The 24,297-nt window shown below is 38.5% G+C and overlaps 2 protein-coding genes across 2 annotated transcripts in view; one reads left to right on the top strand and one right to left on the bottom strand.

The window, feature by feature from the left end:
- The window catches only part of LOC134224923 (sialin-like), a 58,028-nt gene extending 34,459 nt beyond the window's left edge, over positions 1 to 23,569 (bottom strand). Inside the window, exons 1-2 of the mRNA XM_062704580.1 lie at positions 23,224 to 23,569; positions 4,062 to 4,167 (exon numbers count right to left, since the gene is read on the bottom strand). Coding sequence (XP_062560564.1) covers positions 4,062 to 4,089 — 28 coding nt within the window. The 5' untranslated portion in view covers positions 4,090 to 4,167; positions 23,224 to 23,569. The remainder of the gene's footprint in view (positions 1 to 4,061; positions 4,168 to 23,223) is intronic.
- LOC134220421 (uncharacterized) lies at positions 978 to 4,026 on the top strand. The gene is made up of 5 exons (XM_062699481.1): positions 978 to 1,139; positions 1,219 to 1,436; positions 1,500 to 1,733; positions 1,906 to 3,299; positions 3,361 to 4,026. Exons 1-5 carry the CDS (start codon positions 1,094 to 1,096, stop codon positions 3,446 to 3,448), a joined length of 1,980 nt encoding a protein of 659 aa, XP_062555465.1. The 5' UTR covers positions 978 to 1,093; the 3' UTR covers positions 3,449 to 4,026.
- Positions 23,570 to 24,297: the final 728 nt, after the last annotated feature.

The following is a 24,297-nucleotide window of genomic DNA, read 5'->3' as shown; positions in this document are numbered from 1 at the left end:
TAACATGTTTTAAAACTTTTCATGAAATTATAATTTGAAATGGAATAGAATTTTTTGTTCGCTCTAGACGACTATGGACATTGGAGACTTGTTTCGTCGAAAACTGTTTCGAAAAATTTTGTATTCAATTAAAATCGTTAAAGGAAATTTCGATTGTATGTAATTATTATAAGCCTTTTGAGCTCAATGGTAGAGCAGAGCGTGCCTGTGATTGAATCTTGATCTGCTTTAAAAAGTTTAGAAAATTTGTCAAGGAATTAAGTCGTTCTGGGGATGTGTGTAGCATAAGGTTTAAAAAAAGATTCTTCGTATCATAATTGAATCCATTAAAAAATCAGATGCAAATACACCCATTCATTGTTCCTTATAATTTTGGGACTGTAAAATTTGCATTAGAATCACAATGTTAAACATAAGAATTCATCGAACAGCGAGACAATTAACATTTCTATACATTCTCCACATTGCTCTACATTAGTTCGAAACTTAATTGAGAGGTGAGATTTGAACCCGCCTATCGAATCATTAGTTCGACGCCATACCCATTAGGCCAAACTGAAAACCTATACCAACCTCGAGTGACAAACAAAGGTCACCCAAAATATCTTCCTCTTGTCGTTGCGAACGTGCCTTCCCCCGTTTGGTAAAATGTTCCGCAACAGTTGCTTATTTCAATTGCTGAAATTCTACCGTATACAAAATAGTTTATCCGCAAACATCCAACTGTTCACCGTTCTCTTCGACGGCGCTATCCACATCGAAGAAAGCTAGAAGCGTGCTGCAACCGAAAACAATGTGCTAAGTTCGACCACTCCGCACCATTAATATAAAAGCCTTACGTTGCCTGCGGGCACAGTTTCCTCAAATTGGTAGGGTGAAGCTCCTCTGTTGCTGGAAAGTATCGAGTTTCGATAAGATGAAGCGGTTTCGCGCGTGGCTTTGCGTACGGATCATTCTGGTGGGGTTTTTGTGTGTTATCGAGGGTGAAGGTACGAGTCGAGAACCAAAACTATTTCTTACGGTGCGCAGCGCCAGTTTGCCTACGTTGAACCTACCGGAAGTGGACAGTGCGTATTTGATTGTGACCGACCTGATGATCAGTCCCGAGGGACAACCGTTACCGTTTCTCAGTGGTGAACGTGAGTTGATGTGGACTGTTTTGGTGGGGACTGATTTTGTGAAGCTAATTTACTTGTTTTGTTTTATGATTATGCGAAGTGGATCAATCGTATTTCAAGAGGTTGCAGAAAGAAAGACCCGGTGTGCAGTTCTTGGCCTCGTTCGGCGGGACGTCCGTTCCAGCTGAGCTTTTCTCCCATCTATCTGAAGACGAAAGCAGACTGTTGAAGTTTGTACAGCAATTGGTGCGCTTCACGAAACAAACTGGATTCAATGGGTTGGACATTGCTTGGATGTACCCAATTCAGGCGGATAATGTAACGATAGTTGAACTAGAATGAGAAATATTGTTATCTCTACCTTTGGTGAATCATTTTCAGGGAAGCTACTCGCTTCTTCTGAGGCAGTTACGAGCTGCATGTGATCGGGAGAACTTGATATTGACCGTGACCGTTCCGAGCAATCCTGCGGCTATTGGGAAGAGCTACCCAGTGAAGGAAATTGAGAATTCAGCGCATTACGTGATATTGAGTACGAATGAGTTTCGAAAGTTGAAGAAAACTTCTCTTATTGCACCGTTGTACTCCATCAATGCGGGATCATCGAATAGTGTGGTATGTTTGAAAGATATTGTGTTTAGTGAGTTTAATAAAAAATTATAGACATCAAATTAGTGCATATTTTAAAACTTCAACATCTGCATATGCTTAAAAAATATTCAAAATTTGTTTAATGAAGAATTAATGAATGGATCATCTAAAAATTAATTCTTTTTTGCTGGTTTAGGATTTTCACGTCAACGCTTGGAAGTTGGCGGGTATAACCCGCGAAAAGATCGTAATAATCATACAACCCACATCGCTGACCTACAAACTGTTTCAACCGAAAGAGTATCAGTTGGGCACGCCGGTTGTCAGGTTGAAGGTGAGACCATTTTTCAAAATCTGCCACAAGCTGTACAGTGGATCGTTGGAGATATACGAAGAAAGAGCTCGCTGTCCGTACGCCTTCCGGGAATTGAGTTGGTATTCGTACGAAAATAGACAATCGATCAAGGAGAAGGTGGAGTATGTTGTGAATCATCAGCTAGGAGGGATTTCTGTGGCTTTCTATGATGACGATGATCCTACGAATCTGTGTGGTGATGGCCGACACCCCTTAACAGGGATAGTGTTGAGTTCCCTAAACGGTACGGAGGCAAAGGAGTATAAGTCTTCTGGTGGTGCTAGACGAAGTAGAGATAATGGCGATGAAGATTCTTACGAAGATTTCGTCAATATACATGTGGTAGACCCAGGGGATTCTTATGTACGAGAAGCTGCTGTTCCTTTGCAAGATAAAAATCAATTCTCACCTGTCGAGAATGAAGGTGATCATAGTCGCAAATCTGCGGTTGTACTTCGACAAATTCCCTCTGCGACGGATTCACTGTGCTCCAAATGTAAGCCAAAATTTCCGAATCCAACAACCACCACTGCTGCACCGCTCTGTAAAACCAAGAAATTGCGAAAAGACTGCGATCGTTCGTATGATATACCATACCAATGTCCAGAATCAGGAGAAGACGACGATCACTGGCACCATGTGGCATCGGATGGCAGTTGTACTAAGTGCGTAGAAAAAACAACCGAAACTTCGATGGTTCTCGTCGATTCTGATAAAGCGTTTGCTGAGCTGACTAAAAAGTCTGGACAAAACAAGGATAGTTTATTGTTTTCCGAGCAAAGTGTCTCCTGTTCCGGAGTAGGCACGAACCCATTATTTACAGAGCCGAAAACTAGATACGTGGTGAAGCCACCCCCTCCTGCAGCGCAGTATGATCCCGCGAAGTCTCGGTTGGGTATCATAGCGACCTGTAAGAACGGTAATCCTCCGCCCAAGTCAAACTGCATGAGATGCAACACCAATTCGGAAGGCCTAAAATGTTGCCCATGTGCTCATCCAAGCCAGCCGCCTTGTTGGCCGAACATTATGACAACAGGAGCGGTTCAATCTACGACGCCATGCCCCCAGGCTGCGCTCATGGAATTGTTGTCCAAAGTACAGAGTTTAGCACGAGTGAACCGGAATGTTGAGACAAAGGCCGTTGACAGTCCGGTGTTGTTTACGACTTGTCCGTATGATGGAATAATCGCCGATCCACGTGATCCTCGGCAGTACTATCTTTGCCGTCAGGGACTGTGAGTAGCATTGAATCGTCAGAAGTTTTATAACGAGCAATATAAATAATTTCTTTTGCAGACCATTGAACGACGAAAATAGATTTAGCTGCGCTGATGGATATGTTTATGATTCAGCTAATCAGAAATGCGTTCCCGAACAGAACTGATTGCACACCTACCTCGATAATGATGCTATTGAATTTCATTCTATATTTCGCAATTAGGGATGTCTAATATTCTATCGATTTCCGAAATACTGTGCTTAATAACTATAACGTAGCTTAACTGATTCAAACTTTCTCAATATTAGGAAAAAGTTGCATATTTTTGAAAATCGACATATTTTAAACTTTCGGCATCCCTATTTATATGGTTTTATTTAATTACTATCTACTTGTTTGCAATAATGTTTATTAAAATACCTCTACCCTCTTCTTTCGCCATCTCCAAAGCTGAGCTATGGGATAACGATCGCCAGTGATTGACCGTCATCGCATTATTTGTTTTGTTTCGTTCGTGCTGCAGCCGAATTGATAGTCCGTAGGATATGTAGCTATAGTCGAGCTAACTCATACAGGGGCCCTTGGATATGAGTAATAATTTGTGCACAATAAAACTAGGATGGAATTGCTACTAAACCGTCACTATCGTGATGCTTCGGTAGTCGTGTTAATAATTATATTCATAGATTTTCAATTTGTTCTAGTTGTTGTGATCGTAAATAAACGCTAAGATATTTAACGAATCGTTTTACTGTCAATCAGAGTTGAACAAACTTACCCTTGAATATATTTGGAATCACCAACATGATGTTTCACTGGGTTTGGATGTCGCTACTGGGTGAATTGCTGCTAAGGAATATGCCAAGCTGGTGAATGTGAATATCCTGTTCGAAGAATAAGAAATAAGAGTTGATTAGCAAGCGAAAAAAAGCATCTTGACTAATCATCCCAATAATTAGTAATCGATTTTCATATAGGTAGGATGCAAATCTTTAGTCATGATTTTTAAACTTCTTTGACGGCATCACTGAAACATGCAGCGTAACATAGTAGCCTGATTTTGTCTGTGCTATCTTTCGCGCCAGGAGCAGCATTGTTACCTAATGAGTAGTTATGCAATTAGCTCCAGAAAACTACGATATAGATTAAATTCGATTAATAATTATTGGAACGATTAATTAAGAGTGGTTTTCGTTAAGTCAAAGCTCTTTAGTATTCCTGTTAGCTAAGTAGGTTTTCTTTCAAACCTGCGCTTAATGGAGAAGCGTCATAATCATAATGCAGAACTCGAGAACTAATCCGAGAATAAATCAATTTTAGGCGAAATGAAGTTCGTCGGGTCTGCTAGTGAAAAAATAAATATCCCCATACTAATTTGCATGTAAACTTGAAACGGTTTGTGCTAAATCAGTTTTTATCCAAATCAGCTCAAATTTTTGGAGGACACTCAGAACATGGTACAAAATCAGATGAGCGTTGAGGACTTACGACTTTGTTTTTGAGAATAATTGATTAATGTTTCGCTTTTATGTCCTTTACTATGCTTAACCGCAGTTCAGCATCACTTATCCGAGATCCTTTTGATCGTACGTTAGCTTCAGCACGGACTGTATGTCAATGATTCATGCTATTGGATCACTCCAATGAATCCGATTTTCTAACATGCTGGGAAGACGTTTTTCCTACGCACTTCAAATAATACTTGTCATAAGCCTACAGTCCATAATGAACCAAGACCACAAGACTATTTTCGCCTTTTTCATTGGCAGCATGTCGAGAAAAATAAGTTAAAGGCACCCGGGAATTGCTCTAGTTCATAATCGCCAATACCAAGATTCATGAATTTAATTGATTTAATACCAATAACTTGACGGCTCGGTTATCTAAAGAATCTTAAGCCTTCCAAATGTAATACTGTTTTAAACATGCTCTTCAATTTTGAAATCATTTTAGGCGTAGAATTTTGCATATGGAATCATGGTTCTGACGTCGTGGTACCATATGAGCCTTGGCAATAATGTTTTAGTACATCATAGATAAATTCTGAAACTAAAACAAAAACAAACATCTGAGATTTTTAAACACAAATTACAATATAGGCTACGCTTTCCAACAATGTATCAACTTTTGAAATCAGTGGTTGTAAACCTGGCGAAAAAAATGTTTTTTACAATAATTCCAAGATGGTGACCGAATTCTATATGACCGTTTTCATTTTTTTTTATAGTTGCACATTGAGGTCACTTTCTTCCTTATTCCGACGATATGTTGATCAATAAAATCGAGTTATAAGAGTTAAAGTGAATCAAGAATTGATAAAAATCGTGGGCCTTATAAAAATGATTTCGTGCATAACTAACAAGGGGTCCAACTTTCTGAAGAATTTAATACGGATCCTTCATATACTCGCTTGAAGTATTCGAATGAACATAGGTAGTTAGACATTTTGAGAACCTCTTGCAAATAGTAGCCCGCAGTCTCAGCGAAAATTACTCAATTATTAATAACATTTTTTATTGTTGTTTGAACTATGAATAGGATTAAATTAACCATACGCGATAGTTTATTCAACTTTAAAAGTAGTTTGTGCAACTAGTTGCGAATCTGTGTCAAAAGCTCGAAGGTCAAAAGGTCGACGGACAAAAGGTCGAAAGGGTAAAATGTCGAGAGGACAAAAGGTCGAAACGGCAAAATGTCAAGAGGACGGAAGGTCGAAAGGACAAAAGGTCGAAGGGACAAAGCTAAAATGATATATTTTGAATGATCATTTTGATGAAAATGAGTGAAGAACTATTTTCAGGAATTACAATTAAAGTCAATAAAGCCTAGCAATACTTTTCAGGTGTTTTATGTGGTAATCTCGAAAGGGGTCTCCAGTAGCCTTAGTCGAGTTAGAAACATTTTTGACACCCTGGGTATAGTGTATCCATTGTACTTGCCACACAAGATATATACTCATGCAATGGCGGGCATAGAAAAGCTTTCAACTGCAAACTGAGGACATAATAATAGAATACTAAGTTGAAAAGCAGGACAAGTTGGCACTGGAACTTAGGCACTGGAATAGAAGAAGAAGAAGAATCTCGAAACAATGGCCTATGACTAAAAGAAGGAAAAAATCAACAATGAAATATTATCGGGTAAAACATAAATAAACATAAATGTGCAAAAGAATGGTTGACGTTTTGCCTTATTTTTTTGACCTTTTGATCTTCGACCTTTTGGCCTTCGACCTTTTGTTCAACAACCGCAATTTCTATCATTTCTTTTGTCATAAGACGAGTTTGTACAATCCCATTGAATTCCACCACTTAATTGTATCTTGACAGATACGTATTTCGACCTCAACAGTAAGGCCGTCTTCAGTGTCTCGTACTTGACTCGACTTGAAGAAAATGATCGCTACTTACACTATTTATACTATGCGTAGGTATAATAATTTATCTATACCTACGCATAGTATAAATAGTGTTAGCTGCGATCATTTTCTTCAATTCTAGTCAAGTACGAGACACTGAAGACGGCCTTACTGTTGAGGTCGAAATACGTATATGTCAAGATACAATTAAGTGGTGGAATTTAATGGGATTGTACAAACTCGATCTTTTGTCCTTCGACGATTTTACTTACGACCTTTTGTCCTGAAACCTTTTGTTCCTCGATCTTTTTTTTCGACGTTTTGTCCCTTCGACCTTTCGACCTTTTGTCCTTTCGACCTTCGACCTGTTGACCTTCGACTTTTTGTCCTTCGACCTTTTGGCTCAGATTTTTTGTTTCGACTTTTGTCCCTTCGACCCTTCGACTTTGTCCTTACGACCTTTTGACTCAAACCTTCTGTCCCTTCGACCTTCCTTTACGAATTCCTCCCGAAATTCCTCCAGGAATTCCTCCAGGAATTCCTCCGGAAGTTCCTCCTGGAATTCCTACGGAAGTTTCTCCAGGAATTCTTCCGGAAGTTCCTCCAGAAGTTCCTCTCGGAATTCCTCCGGAAGTTCCTCCAGAAGTTACTCTAGGAATTCCTCAAGGAATTCCTCCGGAAGTTCCTCTAGGAATTTCTCCGGAAGTTCCTCTAGGAATTCCTCCGGAAGTTCCTCTAGGAATTCCACCGGAAGTTCCTCTAGGAATTCCTCCGAAAGTTCCTTTAGGAATTCCAGCGGAAGTTCCTCTAGGAATTCCTCCGGAAACTCCTCTAGGAATTCCTCCGGAAGTTCCTCTAGGAATTCCTCCGGAAGTTCCTCTAGGAATTCCTCCGGAAGTTCCTCTAGGAATTCCTCCGGAAGTTCCTCTAGGAATTTCTCCGAAGGTTCCTCTAAGAATTCCTCCGGAAGTTCCGCCAGGAGTTCCTCCGAAAGTTCCTCTAGGAATTCCTCCGAAAGTTCCTCTAGGAATTCTTCCGAAAGTTCCTCTAGGAATTCCACCGGAAGTTCCTCTAGGAATTCCTCCGGAAATTCCTCTAGGAATTCCTCCGGAAATTCCTCGCGGAATTCCTCCGGAAGTTCCTCCGAAAGTTCCTCCGAAAGTTCCTCTAGGAATTCCTCCGGAAGTTCCTCTAGGAATTTCTCCGGAAGTTCCTCTAAGAATTCCTCCGGAAGTTCCGCCAGGAGTTCCTCCGGAAGTTCCGCCAGGAATTCCTCGGGAAGTTCCTCCGGAAGTTCCGCCAGGAATTCCGCCGGAAGTTCCGCCAGGAATTCCTCCGGAAGTTCCGCCAGGAATTCCTCCGGAAGTTCCGCCAGGTATTCCTCCGGAAGTTCCGCCAGGTATTCCTCCGGAAGTTCCGCCAGGAATACTTCCGGAAGTTCCGCCAGGAATTACTCCGGAAGTTCCGCCAGAAATTCCTCCGGAAGTTCCGCCAGAAATTCCTCCGGAAGTTCTGCCAGGAATTCCTCCGGAAGTTCCTCCAGGAATTCCTCCGGAAGTTCCTCCAGGAATTCCTCCGCAAGTTCCTCCAGGAATTCCTCCGCAAGTTCCTCCAGGAATTCCTCCGGAAGTTCCTCCAGGAATTCCTCCGGAAGTTCCTCCAGGAATTCCTCCTGAAGTTCCTCCAGGAATTCCTCCGGAAGTTCCTCCAGGAATTCCTCCGGAAGTTCCTCCAGGAATTCCTCCGGAAGTTCCTCCAGGAATTCCTCCGGAAGTTCCTCCAGGAATTCCTCCGGAAGTTCCTCCAGGAATTTCTCCCGAAGTTCCCCCAAGAATTCCTCCGGAAGTTCCTCCAGGAATTTCCCCCAGGAATTCCTCCGGAAGTTCCTCCAGGAATTCCTCCGGAAGTTCCTCCAGGAATTCCTCCGGAAGTTCCTCCAGGAATTCCTCCAGGAAGTTCCTCCAGGAATTCCTCCGGAAGTTCCTCCAGGAATTCCTCCGGAAGTTCCTCCAGGAATTCCTCCGGAAGTTCCTCCAGGAATTCCTCCGGAAGTTCCTCCAGGAATTCCTCCGGAAGTTCCTCCAGGAATTCCTCCGGAAGTTCCCCCAGGAATTCCTCCGGAAGTTCCTCCAGGAATTCCTCCGGAAGTTCCTCCAGGAATTCCTCCGGAAGTTCCCCCAGGAATTCCTCCGGAAGTTCCCCCAGGAATTCCTCCGGAAGTTCCCCCAGGAATTCCTCCGGAAGTTCCTCCAGGAATTCCTCCGGAAGTTCTTCCAGGAATAGCTCCGGAAGTTTTTCGAGGAATAGCTCCGGATCTTCCTCCAGGGATTTCTTCAGGGATTTCTCCGGAAGTTCCTCCAGGAATTCCTTAGAAAGTTTCTCCCGGAATTCTTCTGGAAAATCCTCCGAAGTTCCTTCAGAAATTTCTCAAGAAAAACCTACAGGAATTCTTCCGGAAGTTCTTTAAGAAATTCCTCAAGAAATTCCTCAAGGAACTCCTCCGCAAGTTCTTCAAGGAATTCTTCCGAAGAACTTTTTTAGAAATTTCCTCCAGGAATTCCTTCGCAAAATCCTTCTGAAATTCCACCGGTAGTTCCTCCAAGAATTCCTCCGAAGTTCTTTCAGGACTTCTTCAGGACTTCCGCAAGATTCTTTAGAAATTGCTCAACAAATTTCTAAAAAATAAAATAAAGAAAAAAATTTCCGGAAGTTCTTGCAGAAATCCCTTTGTTATTTTTTTCAGCAATTTTTCTTTAACTACTGTAGAGTTCAGAGATATCACTACGAGTTACTCCAGAAATTTCCCCGTAAATTCAACTCCGTTGGATTTTTAACTCCATTGGAACTCCATTGGATTTTTAAAAGATGCTTCCCCAAAAACTTCACCAGTAATTCCGAGATTCACAAAGTATTCATCAAGAGTTTCTGCAAATTCATTCAGAACTTCTTCTAGAAATTCCTATGGAATTTCAAATAAATAAATAAATAAACAAATAAGTAAATAAATAAACAAATAAGTAAATAAATAAACAAATAAGTAAATAAATAAATGAATAAATAAATTAATTAACAAATAAATAAAAAAATAAACAAATAAATAAATAAATAAATAAATAAATAAATAAATAAATAAATAAATAAATAAATAAATAAATAAATAAATAAATAAATAAATAAATAAATAAATAAATAAATAAATAAATAAATAAATAAATAAATAAATAAATAAATAAATAAATAAATAAATAAATAAATAAATAAATAAATAAATAAATAAATAAATAAATAAATAAATAAATAAATAAATAAATAAATAAATAAATAAATAAATAAATAAATAAATAAATAAATAAATAAATAAATAAATAAATAAATAAATAAATAAATAAATAAATAAATAAATAAATAAATAAATAAATAAATAAATAAATAAATAAATAAATAAATAAATAAATAAATAAATAAATAAATAAATAAATAAATAAATAAATAAATAAATAAATAAATAAATAAATAAATAAATAAATAAATAAATAAATAAATAAATAAATAAATAAATAAATAAATAAATAAAAAAATAAATAAATAAATAAATAAACAAATAAATAAATAAATAAATTAATTAATAAATAAATAAGTTAATAAATAAATAAATAAATAAATAAATAAATAAATAAATCAATAAATAAATAAATAAATAAATAAATAAATAAATAAAAAAATACATATATAAATAAATAAACGAACTCCTAGACACAATTTACTCGCACCCCAATGAACAGTTTGGTTGCAACAACTTTAATGTAACTCAATTTAGTCGCCTACGAGTTATAGAAACTTGTCAATGACAAGTGTGGTACTCTAGCAGAAACTTTTTCAGAAAATATCCGATAATCCTACAAGTAGTTTCACATTTTCTCCAAGAATTTCTCCGAAAAATTGTTCACGAATTCTATGGAAATATCCATTTGATTTCAATGGGAATTGGCATTGCCGAAGGTGTGCTGTGGGAATATTTGTGTGTTATCGTGTTATCAGAAATGCTAAAAGTAAAATCTCGAGGAGAATATTCCGTTACCTTGCAATCGGGTTTTGATTATTTTCGAAAAAAAAACAATTTATTCCGTGACATTAGATTTAAACAGTTTTCATATCATTAGCATTAGCATTAGCATTGAGCAATTCGCACAAATTCGTAGGTGGTACAAGCCAAGACTTTTGTATGAGAGTAACATTACTTTCATCCGTTACCACAGATATTGATTTGGGACTAACCACTATCTCTTAGAAGGAAGCAATGTACTTTCCAATAGTCGAGATCTGTCCTGGCCACGTCCTTGCGAATGCTGAGGAAGGAAAAGGATGGTTTGTTGGACACCTGCTTAAGAAAGATGGAGAGAACTCTACGACCTCTCATAGATGCCACGGGAGGTTTTTTTTTGGGTTTGTGTGGAAGGTTATAACAGTAGAAATCGTTTTGGTAGAACGTGAAACACAGAAAGAACTAAGATAGAAATACAAAGTAGGAAAGGGACGAGTCTGGAATTGAACCAACGACCTCCTGCTTATAAGGCAGAAGCGGTTGTCATTAGACCACCGAGCTCGTCTATAGATTTAAACAGTTTCCATATCAGTAGATATTTTTTTTATTCATTTCTTTATTTGGTAGGCACTCTGTGTTTCTTAACCGCTACTGTGCCGTGATCTACTGTGGTATTCTGCTGTACAGAATCCACACAGAATCTATTTTTAGACATTCGTTGTTGTTATCATTGCCGGGTCCATCTCATCGTGAGTCCATTGTGTCCTTTTGTCCGTATCGTGTATCCAATTGCTCGTTGCATTGTTCGGTTGCCGTTTATCCGGGTACGTTGGAGGAATGCCTCCGAGAAGAACAATTTGTCAGTCGTCATCGGGCAGCCGTGTCGGTAAGACGCGCACCCCAAAACGCCACCGTTTGGGCTGCACCTCAGGCGACTGACAAGGGCTTGGTAGAGGGGCTGGGAATCGAACCTATGATCGTCCGCTCATAGGGCGAACGTGTAGCCAACTACGCTACGGGACCCCCTTTCAGTAGATAGGGGAAGTGGGGGTAGCACGCCCATAGGGGTTAAAACGCGCCACCCCTGAATAAGGTTAAATATCCCCATTTTGATTATTTTCAATAGTCTATACGATAAAGCAATGAAAAATATTGCCATTGGATACATATATTTCATGATTTTTCTCTAGTTATACATGAAAAACTCGAAAAAACGATTTTTGCGTGTTTTGATGCAATTCTAGCTCGGTGGAATTTAGTCTTTCTGTCGCTGTTATACATTGATAAATTAATAATTGAGCCATGAGCCATGCTGCTTACTGTGTTCTTTATGTTCCACACGAAATCGTCGTCAAAAATGGTTTTAAAACGATTTTATGGGCCTTCAAACTTCTGAGGTCGGTGTGGGGCATTACGCCCATGCTCATTTCGTATGACCGAAACAGCTGAAACATTCGGTTAATTGCCTTAATGTAGGCAATTAAAATAAAAATCAGTACGATAAGCACATGCGCGTTTTAACCCATCCACTGGCGCATCTCACCCCGCATGGTTTCAAAATCATTTTTTTTCGGGTGCTTTTTAAAAATCAAATTTCTGTGCAATAAAATGGACAATTAGATATCTGTTATCGGTAGTCAGTCGCAGATATGCTGTTCTTCAGTATGCGCTGATGAAAACTGGCTGAAATGGTGGTTTTCATTGATAAAAATGGCATTTTCCTTAACGTGGGCGTCCTACCCCAGTTCCCCTATATTTAGATCAATTCAATCGAAATATAGATATACGATATACGGTCTCCCCTTACTCGTGCGGTAAGATGCGCGCATACAAAGCAAGGCCATGCTGAGGATGGCTGGGATCGATCCCCGGTTGGTCTTGGACATTTTTGGGTAGTAAATTGCGTCGACTTAAAGTATCATCGTGTTTGGTTCATGATATTCGAATGCAAAAATTGTAACTTGGTTTAGAAACCTCACAGTTAATAATTGTGAAAGCACATTCAATAAGCTGCGAGGCGACAATGTCCCAGTCGGGGATGTAATGCCAATGAAGAAGAATAAGATACACGCTTGCCAACAGCGAACTCCTACCCATCATTCCCAAAGAATGAGTTGCAAATCATTCGAGTTATGAAAGTGTAATTTGTTCCGATCATCCGATCCATCAGTCGGCCACCACTGAGATTGTTGTAGGGTAACGGTAGCAATAGTGGAGGTATTAGTAGATCCACAAAAGAAAATATTTTTTTTTAAATTGATAATTATGGGAAATTTACAGCTTTAATATCTTAGCCAATAGATAAACTAATAAATTCTATAACAAAAATGAGATATATGTCATTTTACATCAACAATTAACAAATAATGCTTGCAGCACTATGGGTAGACTGTTCCTTTAGTGGCGGTAAAAATTAATTTTGGTTCCTATAGTGGTGCTATCCATTGGTTTCTTATGAGACTCGCCACTATTGGTACAGTTGCACCACTATAGGTGCAAGGGAGTCAATTTTGTAATGGAAAGGAAAATTATTGTTTTCAATAGATTTTCGAGCGAAATCTTAAGATAAGTTGCATTAAACATTATATATTTATAGCACGATGGATATTTAAAGCACGATGCATCAACTGAAACCATCTTAAAGTATATAAATATGATAAATCTCATTAAAACTCCACTACCTCCACTATTGGTGCCTCCTCCACTAAGGGTACAGTTACCCTAGTTCATTGGCGTCGTTCCGTGTTTCGCATGATGTGACATCGAGTCGCGCGAATTGCCGGTATTGCGTGCTGCTGTCTAAAGTGATCGTAATTGAAAGGCTACTCCAGTTATCGATTCGGGCAGCACACTAATTGGCGTTCTACTGCGGAATTGTTTTGTTCGTAAGAGAATAATATATTATTTATCAATTCAGAACAACGTTAGTATAATGAATTATTAGGTCCAGTTATCGTAATGGATATCTGTGCTGTATTAGATAATAAGTGGAATATTAAAAGATAGTCGGCATAGAAACTACGTATGAACATGTGCTCGCGTATGATCAAGAACAACAAAAAAAAGTTGCTAGGCAGTACATATTCGAAGATGCACTTTGCGCTTAAAACATGCCACATATAAGTACTATAATTATGATGATAAAACAAAATCTGAACAAGTCCTATTGAACGCAACAATTTGTTTCTCGAACGATACACTAATTGCCTGAGTAACTTTTGGGGAATTTCAATGATGAAGAGGTTTTTTCATACTAATTTAAAAAAAAGTTCGATTTGGAGCTATACAAAACGTGAAACATTATCCGTCATCCAGGTTGAAATTGAAACTGTTAAAATTCTCCCCTACAATGATTGCCAGATTGAAACAATTATCACACTGAACATTGGTCGCGTGTCAATATCACGTTCCAACTCCTTGCTTAGCGGCCGTAAGCATATAAAATGTTGGGAAACCTGCTTTTTATAAACAAAAAAACAAGCGAACGGATAAACAAACATTAGCCAATGAACTAATAAACCGATAATAACGATCGCCGATACCAGCGGCACACGCGGACACATGTCACCAACCCAGACCTAAACGAGAAAGTTGTTCATCACCATCGTCATCTCTTTGAAGCTGCACTGCCTATCATTCCCGGAGCAAAAAATAGCACAGCCAACAGCATGCCACAAACATGGACCGCGCGACAAACAGATGAGATAGGTTCTTCGCAAGTGTCATTGCCACTAGTTCCATAGCAAGACTTGGAAATTTCTTTGCATCTGATCATGGCATTGCAACTTCTGATCAGCCTGCGTTCTACACGCTTAAAATTGTAAATACATGCACTCGGATCGTGGAGAACAAGTTCGGTCTAGTCGCAGACTAGCAGCGTGCTTATCGTCCGGTCATGAACCACATGCAACCGACCTTTTCCACTGAGTGAAACATGTGGATGCTGTTAGTTTAGCGGTTTGCGAAGGCGATTGTTCGCATTGGCAGAGGTTTAATAAATTAACTTGCATTTTCACACGGCATTCCCGATCGGTTGGATTTGATGGAGGGAGTCGTCTATTAGCACTATCGTTATCTACTGTCTACCGATAGATCAGGCCCACTTACTATTGCACCCGAGAAGAGTATGAGTATCAGTGCCTTTTGCAAGAAGATGGAGTGCGATTTCTCGCACTTTTACTTTTATTGAGGCTACGACTGAAGCATTCGAGTACATTCTACGCCTAAACTCTTTGTTTCTAGTAATAATTGATGTCTCATCCGTCTGTTAGATGTCTGGCTGAAAATAACAAATATTTGAGTTTTATCAAACAGTGTAATGTAGCCTTAACACAATAACACAAAGGCATGTCGTCAGGGTTATAAGGTAAACGACGCTCCTCGTGGTCAGCTTTTTGGCTTAATTAATCGTGATAATATGTTTGGTTCTTTGACTTCGAAGGATTGTACTTACTGATAAGGAAGGACAAAGTTATCTCTTGTAGTAGTAATAATAACAGAAAATAATTACAAACCAAAATATTTAAATGATCTATTATGAGTTAGATAAAACATTTACTCGAAACAAATGACAGTTACTAAATTATATCAACAGCTGTTATTTGTATCTGAAGTTGTTATAAGTTTGATATAATTTTGTTTTGTCGTCCGGACCGGACCGAGAATCGAACTTGCCATCTCCGGATTGACAATCCTACGCCTTTGCTGGGGGGAATTCAGAATGAACTCCGGAGGGAATTTAGAAAGAATTCCGGGGGGAATTCTGAATGAATTCCAGAGGGAATTAAGAATGAATTCCTGGGGGAATTCAGAATGAATTCCCGGGGTAATTCAGAATGAATTCCTGGATGATTTCAGAATGAATTTAGAATAAATTCCTTGGGGAACTTAGAATGAATTCCTGGAGGAATTCAGAATGAATTTCTGGGGAAATTCACAATGAATTCCTGGGGGAATTCATAATGAATTCCTGGGGTAATTCAGAACGAATTCCTGGGGTAATTCAGAACGAATTCCTGGGGTAATTCAGAACGAATTCCTGGGGGAAATCAGAATGCATTCCTGGGGGAATTTAAAATAAATTCCTGGGGGAATTTAGAATGAATTTCTGGGTGAATGCAAAATGAATTCCAGGGGGAAATCAGAATGAATTCCAGGGGGAATTCAGAATGAATTCCTGGGGGAATTCAGAATGAATTCCTGGGGGAATTCAGAATGATTTCCGGGGGAATTCAGAATGAATTCCTGGGGGAATTCAGAATGAATTCCTGGGGGAATTCAGAATGAATTCCTGGGGGAATTCAGAATGAATTCCTGGGGGAATTCAGAATGAATTCCTGGGGGAATTCAGAATGAATTCCTGGGGGAATTCAGAATGAATTCCTGGGGTAATTCAGAATGAATTCCTGGGGTAATTCAGAATGAATTCCTGGGGTAATTCAGAATGAATTCCTGGATGATTTCAGAATCAATTCAGAAAAAAATTCCTGGGGGAACTTAGAATGAATTCCTGGAGGAATTCAGAACGAATTCCTGGGGGAAATCAGAATGCATTCCTGGGGGAATTTAAAATGAATTCCTGGAGGAATTTAGAATGAATTCCTGGGGGAACTGGAGGAATGATTTCCGGGGTAACTCAAAATGAATATCAGGGGGAATTCAGAATGAATTCATGTGGGACTTCAAAAATAATTCCTGTTGGAATTCAGATTTAATTCCTGGGGGACTTCAGAGTGAATTCCTGGGGAAAGGAGAATGAATTCCTGGGGGGAATTCAGAATTATTTCCTGGTGGAATTCAGAAATAATTCCTGGGGGAATTCAGAATAAATTCCTGGGGGAATTCAGAATAAATTCCTGGGGGAATTTATAATGAATTCCTGGGGGAACTTAGAATGAATTCAGAATGAATTCCTGGGGGAATTTAGAATGAATTCAGAATGAATTCCTGGGGATTTCAGAATAAATTCCTGCGGTAATTCAGAATTAATTCCTGAGGGAGCTCAGAATGTATTCCTGGGGGAATTCAGAATTAATTCCTGGTGGAATTCAGAATTAATTCATAGGGGAATTCAGAATGAATTCCACGGAAAATTCAGAATGAATTCTTGGGGGAACTCAGAATGAATTCCTGGGGGAACTCAGAATGATTTCCGGGGGAACTCAGAATGAATTCCAGGGGGAATTCAGAATGAATTCCTGGGTTACTTCAGAATTAATTCCTGGGAGAATTTTAGAATGAATTCATGGGGGAATGCAGAATTAATTCCTGGGGGAATTCAAAATGAATTCCTGGGGTAATTTAGAATGAATTCCTGGGGGGATGCAGAGTGAATTTCTGAGAGAGTTCAGATGAATTCCTGAAGGAATTCAAAATTTATTTAATTTTAAAATTTCTGAGAGAGTTCTGATGAATTCCTGAAGGAATTTATTCCTGGATAAATTCAGAATAAATTTCTGGGGGAATTCAGAATGAATACCTAGTGAGAAGTGAGAAATTCAAAGTCAGAAGTGAAAAGTGAGAATATATGGAAAGTGAAAAGTTAGAAATGAAAAGTGAGAAGTTGGAACTGATAAGTGAGAAGTGAAAAGTGAAAGAAATTAGAAATAAATGGAGAGAAATGAGAAGTGTGAAGTGAAAAGTGAGAAGTGCAAAGTAAGAAGTGAGAATTCAGTAGTGGGAAGTGAGAAATTAGAAGTAAGAAGTTAGAAGTGCGAAGTGGTAGTGCAAAGTAAAAAGTTACAAGTGCAAAGCGATAAATGAGAAATGAGATATAAGAATTTATAAGTGAGGAGAGAGAAGTGAAAAGTGAAAAATGAGAAGTGAGAATTGCGAAGTGATAAATGATATGGGTGAAGTGAGAAGTGAGAAGTTTGGAATGACAAGAGAGTAGTGGGAAGAGGGAGGTGAGAAGCGAGATGTGCGAAGAGAAAAGAAAGAAGTGAGAGATGAGAAGTGAGTTGTGAGAAGGGAGTAGGAAGAAGTGTGGATCGGGGAACGAGAAGTAAAAGCAAGATTCTCTTTCCCCTTTTCTGTTCTTATATATTTCTTCTTTTTTCTGTCTTATATCTCTCCACTCACTTCTCACTACTTAACATCTCGTTTCTCACTTCTCAATTATCATCTCTCATTTCTCGCTCCTTGCTTCTGTTAATGTTACGACTCACATCCTACTTCTCACTTCACAACTATCACTTCTCACTTTTTACTACTGACTTCTCACTTCTCATTTCTCACTTTCCACTACTTACATCTCACTAATCAATACTCACTTCCGTTTTTCAGCACTCACTTCTCATTACTCTGTACTTATTTCGAATATATCATTTCTCACTTCTCAGTTCTCGCTGTTCACTATTCACTTCGAAAATCTCACTTCTTACTTCACTTAATAAGGAAACAAACAGGGCTGGCATACTCCTCAGAGTAGTCGAAATGTGCGTGTCTTTTGCACTCCTCAAAAAGACCGGAGAGAGTGTGTTTCGATTATCGCTCATTTTTTCTCTTCCTCAACGCAGTCAGGCCTCTTTGTGTTTTTACTCTGCAGCGAATGCATTTGTCAGACACGAAGAGTTGAGGATAAATGATGAAATAAACACACCGTGTTCCTCAATGAGTTTTGATATAACGGTGAATCGAACAGAATAAAAGTAAACATTGCTAAAGTTTAACGAAGCTGTTAATACTTTTCATGCGTAATAAGATGTTTTTGTTTTGCTTGCTTTTTGGATGTCTGTTGGCAAAACTATTCAGAAGCCTTTGTATTGCCAACATTATTACGCCACCTTACGTCGCTTTGAAATGTGTTACTAACAATTTCTAAATACAATTTCCGTCAGGTAATCTCAGGTAAGGCCGGTCGCAATGCTGTTGGGCTTTGTATAGCGTGTTTGGAAATCAAACTGAAACTGAAACTACCAGTTCGCAACGCAGAGTTGTAGTTTTATTTTTCGAGCACTTTTTGAAACTGATTTGCAACTGCTCGACTGGTTTGTTGTAAATATGACCTGATTTGAAACTGAAATGCAACTGAGTTTTAAATTTAATTAATAGTGTTTGTGTGTCTCAGATGATAGACAAACTCATTGTTTTTCGTTTGCGAGAGAAAAACTACCGCGGAAAATGTTAGTTTGTTTTGTTTTTGCGTTTTGAACAAATAATAGTTTTATTTTGTTTACAACTGTGCGTTGCGGGCACCAAGTTGTAGTTTTATTTTGACAGCTATAAATATTATAACTTCAAGCAGTACCAAACTGAAACTGCAACTTCAGCATTGGGACCAGCCTAATGAAATCGAAACAAAAACGGAAAGCATGGAACTTATATAAAGTCACATTATTTCATTTTAGTGCTAAATTTTTTCTTGATGCATTAGCATTAGCATTGAGCATTTCGCACAAATTCGTAGGTGGTACAAGCCAAGACTATTGTATGAGAGTAGCAACACATTCATCCGTTACCACAGATATTGATTTGGGACTAATCGCTATCTCTTAGATGTAAGCAATGCACTCTCCAATAGTCGAGATCTGTCCTGGCCACGTCCTTGCGAATGCTGAGGAAGGGGAAGGATGGTTAGTTGGACACCTACTTATGAAAGATGCAGAGAACTCTACGACCTCCCATAGGTGCCACGGGAGGTTTTTTTTGGATTGTTAGTGTTGAAGGTTTAACAGTAGGAATCGTTCTGGTAGAACGTGAAACACAGAAATAACTAAGATAGAAATACAAAGTAGGAAAGGGACGAGCCTGGAATTGAACCCACGACCTCCTGCTTATAAGGCAGAAGCGGTAGTCACTAGACCACCGAGCTCATCTGCTAAATTTTTTCTTGATGCATTATGCCCAAAATACTCCTGCTCTGATAACGGGTTTTTGTGTGTTCGCCGTCGAAGTATTGATTCACCCTCATTATTTGAACGTCACCTTAGGTGAACGACCCCTAACCGCTTTTATCTAAATAGCTTCTAGAATTATTGAGAAGCGTTTTCAAAATTCCACCGTTTGCTTTCCCGTGCCATTCCTTTCGAATATCATATTTTGGCATCTTCTTCTTCTTCTTCTTCTTCTTTGTGCAACCCTTATTTACCAATGTTATACTTTTTAGCATGGAACACCAGACTTCATTGAAACCCTGCCGAAATATGTTTGTGTTCCAAAGTATTTCTGCGAGCATCATGGAAAACAATATCATTTTAAAGAATATTGCACCAAGTGGCACAACTTTGTGTTGGCCCAAGCCCAACTCTCACCAGAATAATTCTCTCACTCTTCGTCTTCGTCCTCACTCATCGTGTTGGCTTTGTTACACGATGAGGATCAGCGTCACTCTCTGTGGTGTGTATTAAAATCTCCTCATTGTGCACAGTGTGTGAGGAAATGCTAGCTCTGGAAACAAATTTTAACTACTCGGCCTAACGGTATTCGACCAAATATAAATGTGTTCCCAATCTCGATGTGTATACCCCGTTAGGCATAAGTACGTTAGGCATAAAGGCGTAAGGCATAAGTACGTTAGGCATAATGGAAGTTAGGCATAAAATGACCCAAAGAACAGATCAGGCCATAAAGAAGGCAGAATTATGCCAATCGTCCATTATGCCTAAGTCCATTATGTTTAACGTCCATTATGTCTAACGTCCATTATGTCTAACGTACTTATGCCTAACGTTCTTATGCCTAACGTCGCGGACCCATCTCGATAACTCCCTAACTCGATGGTCCCTTGTGTTGTGTGTTGTGCGTCTTGCCAAAAACTGCGCAGCGGCGCACTTCTCTAATCGCAATCTTAAATTGAAACCATATTCAAGCATGCAAAAAGTTATTTGAAATAATATTTAAGTTGTAAAGATTGAAAAGTCCTACACTTTTCACGTGGATCGATTTTATCAATTTCTCTGTCCACCTCAATTTCCACATCTTTTTTAATACTATCGGATCGTTCTTCTAATTTTAGGTGATTTTTTCATGAGGTAAATTCTACGGTTCATAAGATTAAATTTTAAGGCTAGAAACAAGCAAGACAAACCGCGTGAAAAGCGTCCACAGTGCATACGATATGGAACTAATCGACAGTTCTGATTTTAAAATATTTAATATAGGGAGCGTCGGGGTAATTTGGACACCCTAAGGAAAATATGATTTTAATCAATACAATAATATACTGCTTCTAATGGAATTTCAAATTCAATGTGTAAGAATTCATATGTCCTCGAGTACGGTAGAGTAACATTACATTTTATATTCATTTTATACAAATTAAAAATATCGATTTTTTGACCAAACTAAAAGCTGATGGGGTAATTTGAGCACCCCATAATGGGGGTAAAATGAGCAGTTGTTGTTTTATTACAAATTAAGAGAGTTTCTACTTTCAGTTTTTTCCAAACGTGCCTCCGATGAAATTAAAATACTTTTATATTCATATTACATCATTCCGGTTCACCCAATCGAGTTCTTTGTTGAGTCCTTACACTTTTGCCATTTATGTGGGCACTGACGGCCTCAAAGTCAGCATTCTGCTTTGCGATTGAACTGATGCCAGCTACGATTTTTTTCTGCTAAGTAAGTGCATAAAGTGCGCTTGTCTATTTCCAATAAGCGGTGTTGAACTTAATCTGTAGATTAAAAAAACACTTTAATGAAGATTAAAAAAAATCTATATTTCCAATGAGTATCGCATAAGTTCTAAGGCCGGGAAAACAGGGTATTGATCAGCCCCATAGTTTTACAAATATCTTGTTCCAGAAACTTCAAGTACCGGTTCAGAGTTTGGCGTAGTACACGATATTCAGTTGCAGATCTGTTTTTCGGAGATCCATGTTAGTGTACTGTTGTTATTGCTGCCAGAGAATTTGTCTGCGGCCACTGTTTAGATATGACTTGCTCATTTTATGCCCGATTGAGAAGCATTTTTCCATTTGTGTTATTTTTGTAAAAAAAAGTATTTAACCATTATTCACCACTTTATATGATCGAAATACTATGTTATATTAATGCTGTAATCTAAACTATACTGCAAGTATATGTTTTTATAATACCCTACATTTTATAATAATTTGACCGTTTTTGGAACGAGTCTTCAAAAGTCACTTTATTAGCAATAAAAACGTTTTTTTTTGGAATAGCTTTCTAAAATTGAGTAACATTGTAAAAGTAATATAGTGTAAACTTCAATTGTAAAAACTTGAACATTATCAATGAAAATAAGCAGTTGGTCAAATTACCCCGACGCCCACTAATGCAGTCTATTAAATGCGAAATTCATTGTGGGCGTGTCATTTTTTCAGTTTGTTGTCTAAAAAAATTGTACCATGCATTGCACAACACTTCTTTGACGTAATACTTGGCTATTTGTTTAACACCTAGCGATTAATTCAATTCATCAAAGATGTTGTTTAAACCATTCAAATTTGTTTAGCTTATTCATGTTCCATAATCACATCTATTAAGATCGTAGCCATTAGGAGTGATCACAGGCTTTGACAGGTTTATTTTTGTTATTAGTAATGTGTTGTTGCTCAAACGTCTAAACATTTCCTTGTATATGAACCCGAGAGATTTAGCATACTCCCTAGAAACTCTTCTGAAACAAAACAAAAATTAGCAGTTTTGGTTTTTGATTCATGTAGGTTCGGTCATAATATGAGAAAAATCACTGTTAATTTAGACAACATTGGATTGTTTATTAAGACAATTCAGCCTCAAACAAATTGTGGTTCTTAAAAAACAAATTGGTGCCTCACTCACACTTCTAAAGATGTCACGGATTTGATCGATTTGCACCCACCTCTGGTATCTTAACTGTATCATGTGACTCCAACGTCTATCGAATGTTTTCATTGTGCCATGTGGTCCCAAATCTGTACAGCTATTGATGACCTAGACAGCTTAGGCAGTAATCGCATATCTGTTCCATATGAGTAGAAAATCCAGCAAAGATGGAACAGATATGCGATTATATGCAATAAACACGTAGTAAATTGGCTATATTTAGATTATCCAAGTGTTCACATAAAAATATGTATTGATATAGAAGAAAAAAGGCCTACATATTTAAATTATTAAAATATAAATGTTCCAAAGTCAAACCATCAGTGCCATCTTTCTTCATTTAACATAAAAAAATACTTCAAAATCTTTCTATTTTGACTGTTAATAAGTCATAATAACGGTATTTCAACGATTTGAACTATTTCTAGTTATATTCTATTAGGACAGTTTTTCAATAATCTGCTGTACGGGTGTATAACTCGTATACAGTGGATGTTTTTATAGCTTAGAAGAGTAACTTTGTTAGTTTTAGTTTTAGAATGTGTAGCAAAAAATTGTAACTTGTATTCAGTGAATAATAAATCAACGTGATTAGGATTTCTCGCTTCCCCACGGTACACAAACATAAACAACGAACACTAAGAGAAGGCACATATCACTGAAGGTAAAATAGTTCACTTTTCATACACATGCACAGATCGAGTAATTTTGGAGGCGGATATTGGAGACCTGTTCCCATGACGCTCCCACTATTCCCATGATACGTACTTGTTTGCTTTTAATAACAGTGCATCGTTGCGCGTCACAGCCAAACATAAATAAATCGAATTCCGCGATGATCACTCGAAACACGATCGCTCTACTGACCGGACCGGACCGGAGCAACAACAGCAAACAACGGGATGCGTTCGTACGTGGCGACTGATCGGATTGCACTACAACTGCCCGTTCCGGACCGGGGCGAGTGCCTTCGGGTCAGTCCACTCTGCTCTGCTCACGTCGCAACGCACTAGTGTTGTTGATTCGAGTTAAGTTCTGCATTCGATCGCAATTTAGTGTGGACGATCGCGGCGGCGCCCGTGTTAACTAGCGTTAACTGATTGGCGAGCGCGCGCCAACTGATCGATGATCAGGCGGTTGTTGTTGTTGTTCATCATTAGAGGGTGCGACGACGGCGGCGGTCAGAGGCATGACCAGCAGCCAACGGGTTTCCTTCCTATGTGGTAAGGTGATAGCAATAGCATATATGATTGAATGGGGACATAAATTGAGTGGCTACGTGACACGAGCTATTCGCGAAATTTGCGGATTGTTTGGGGTTCATCGAGATCAACAAGAGCAATAATGGCGTGATTTTTAGCATTGTTCGTTTGGAATGGTTTACAGACATGCGATTGAGAAATGGCTTGGGATTTGGATACCTTATTTGTTGACATGTTGTACATTCGAGGTATTTAAATACTGGATAAGGCATACACACCCGATATCGGTACATAAACAGTTACAGTTCTGACGAATTGTGGACATGTGCGCTGGTATTCACCCATAGTCTTGTAACGAAGCGTTAGAAAAGAGCATACATTTAGGCGCTATTCTATCTACCACGGTAGATGCGTTGTACAGTAGAAGAGCGATTTTCACCAAATTATTCTTTAACCTTCCTAGTGTCTAGGGTCTGTTTTGGCTCACAGATGGTTTAAAAACGTTGTATTTTTGTAACTAGATAGATAGTGAAATTTTCAGACTTTTCCTAGGTTCTCGATGGTGAGCATATTTCAGCGACATCTAGGAACGGTACGACAAAAAAGTGATACATTGCGTAATAGCGAATCAAAAATGACT

Source organism: Armigeres subalbatus, chromosome 3, assembly GCF_024139115.2.
Source record: "Armigeres subalbatus isolate Guangzhou_Male chromosome 3, GZ_Asu_2, whole genome shotgun sequence".
Classification (NCBI taxonomy): Eukaryota; Metazoa; Arthropoda; class Insecta; order Diptera; family Culicidae; genus Armigeres; species Armigeres subalbatus.
Note: the sequence above shows the minus strand (reverse complement) of the source record. Positions and strands in the feature narration are given on the sequence as shown.

Excerpts from the sequence above, each read along its gene's own strand:
- LOC134220421 (XM_062699481.1), top strand. The coding sequence starts at position 1,094 with ATGATCAGTCCCGAGGGACAACCGTTACCGTTTCTCAGTGGTGAAC. Across the intron at positions 1,437-1,499 it reads ACCCAATTCAGGCGGATAAT|GGAAGCTACTCGCTTCTTCT; the intron begins GTAACGATAGTT and ends AATCATTTTCAG. Across the intron at positions 1,734-1,905 it reads CGGGATCATCGAATAGTGTG|GATTTTCACGTCAACGCTTG; the intron begins GTATGTTTGAAA and ends TTGCTGGTTTAG.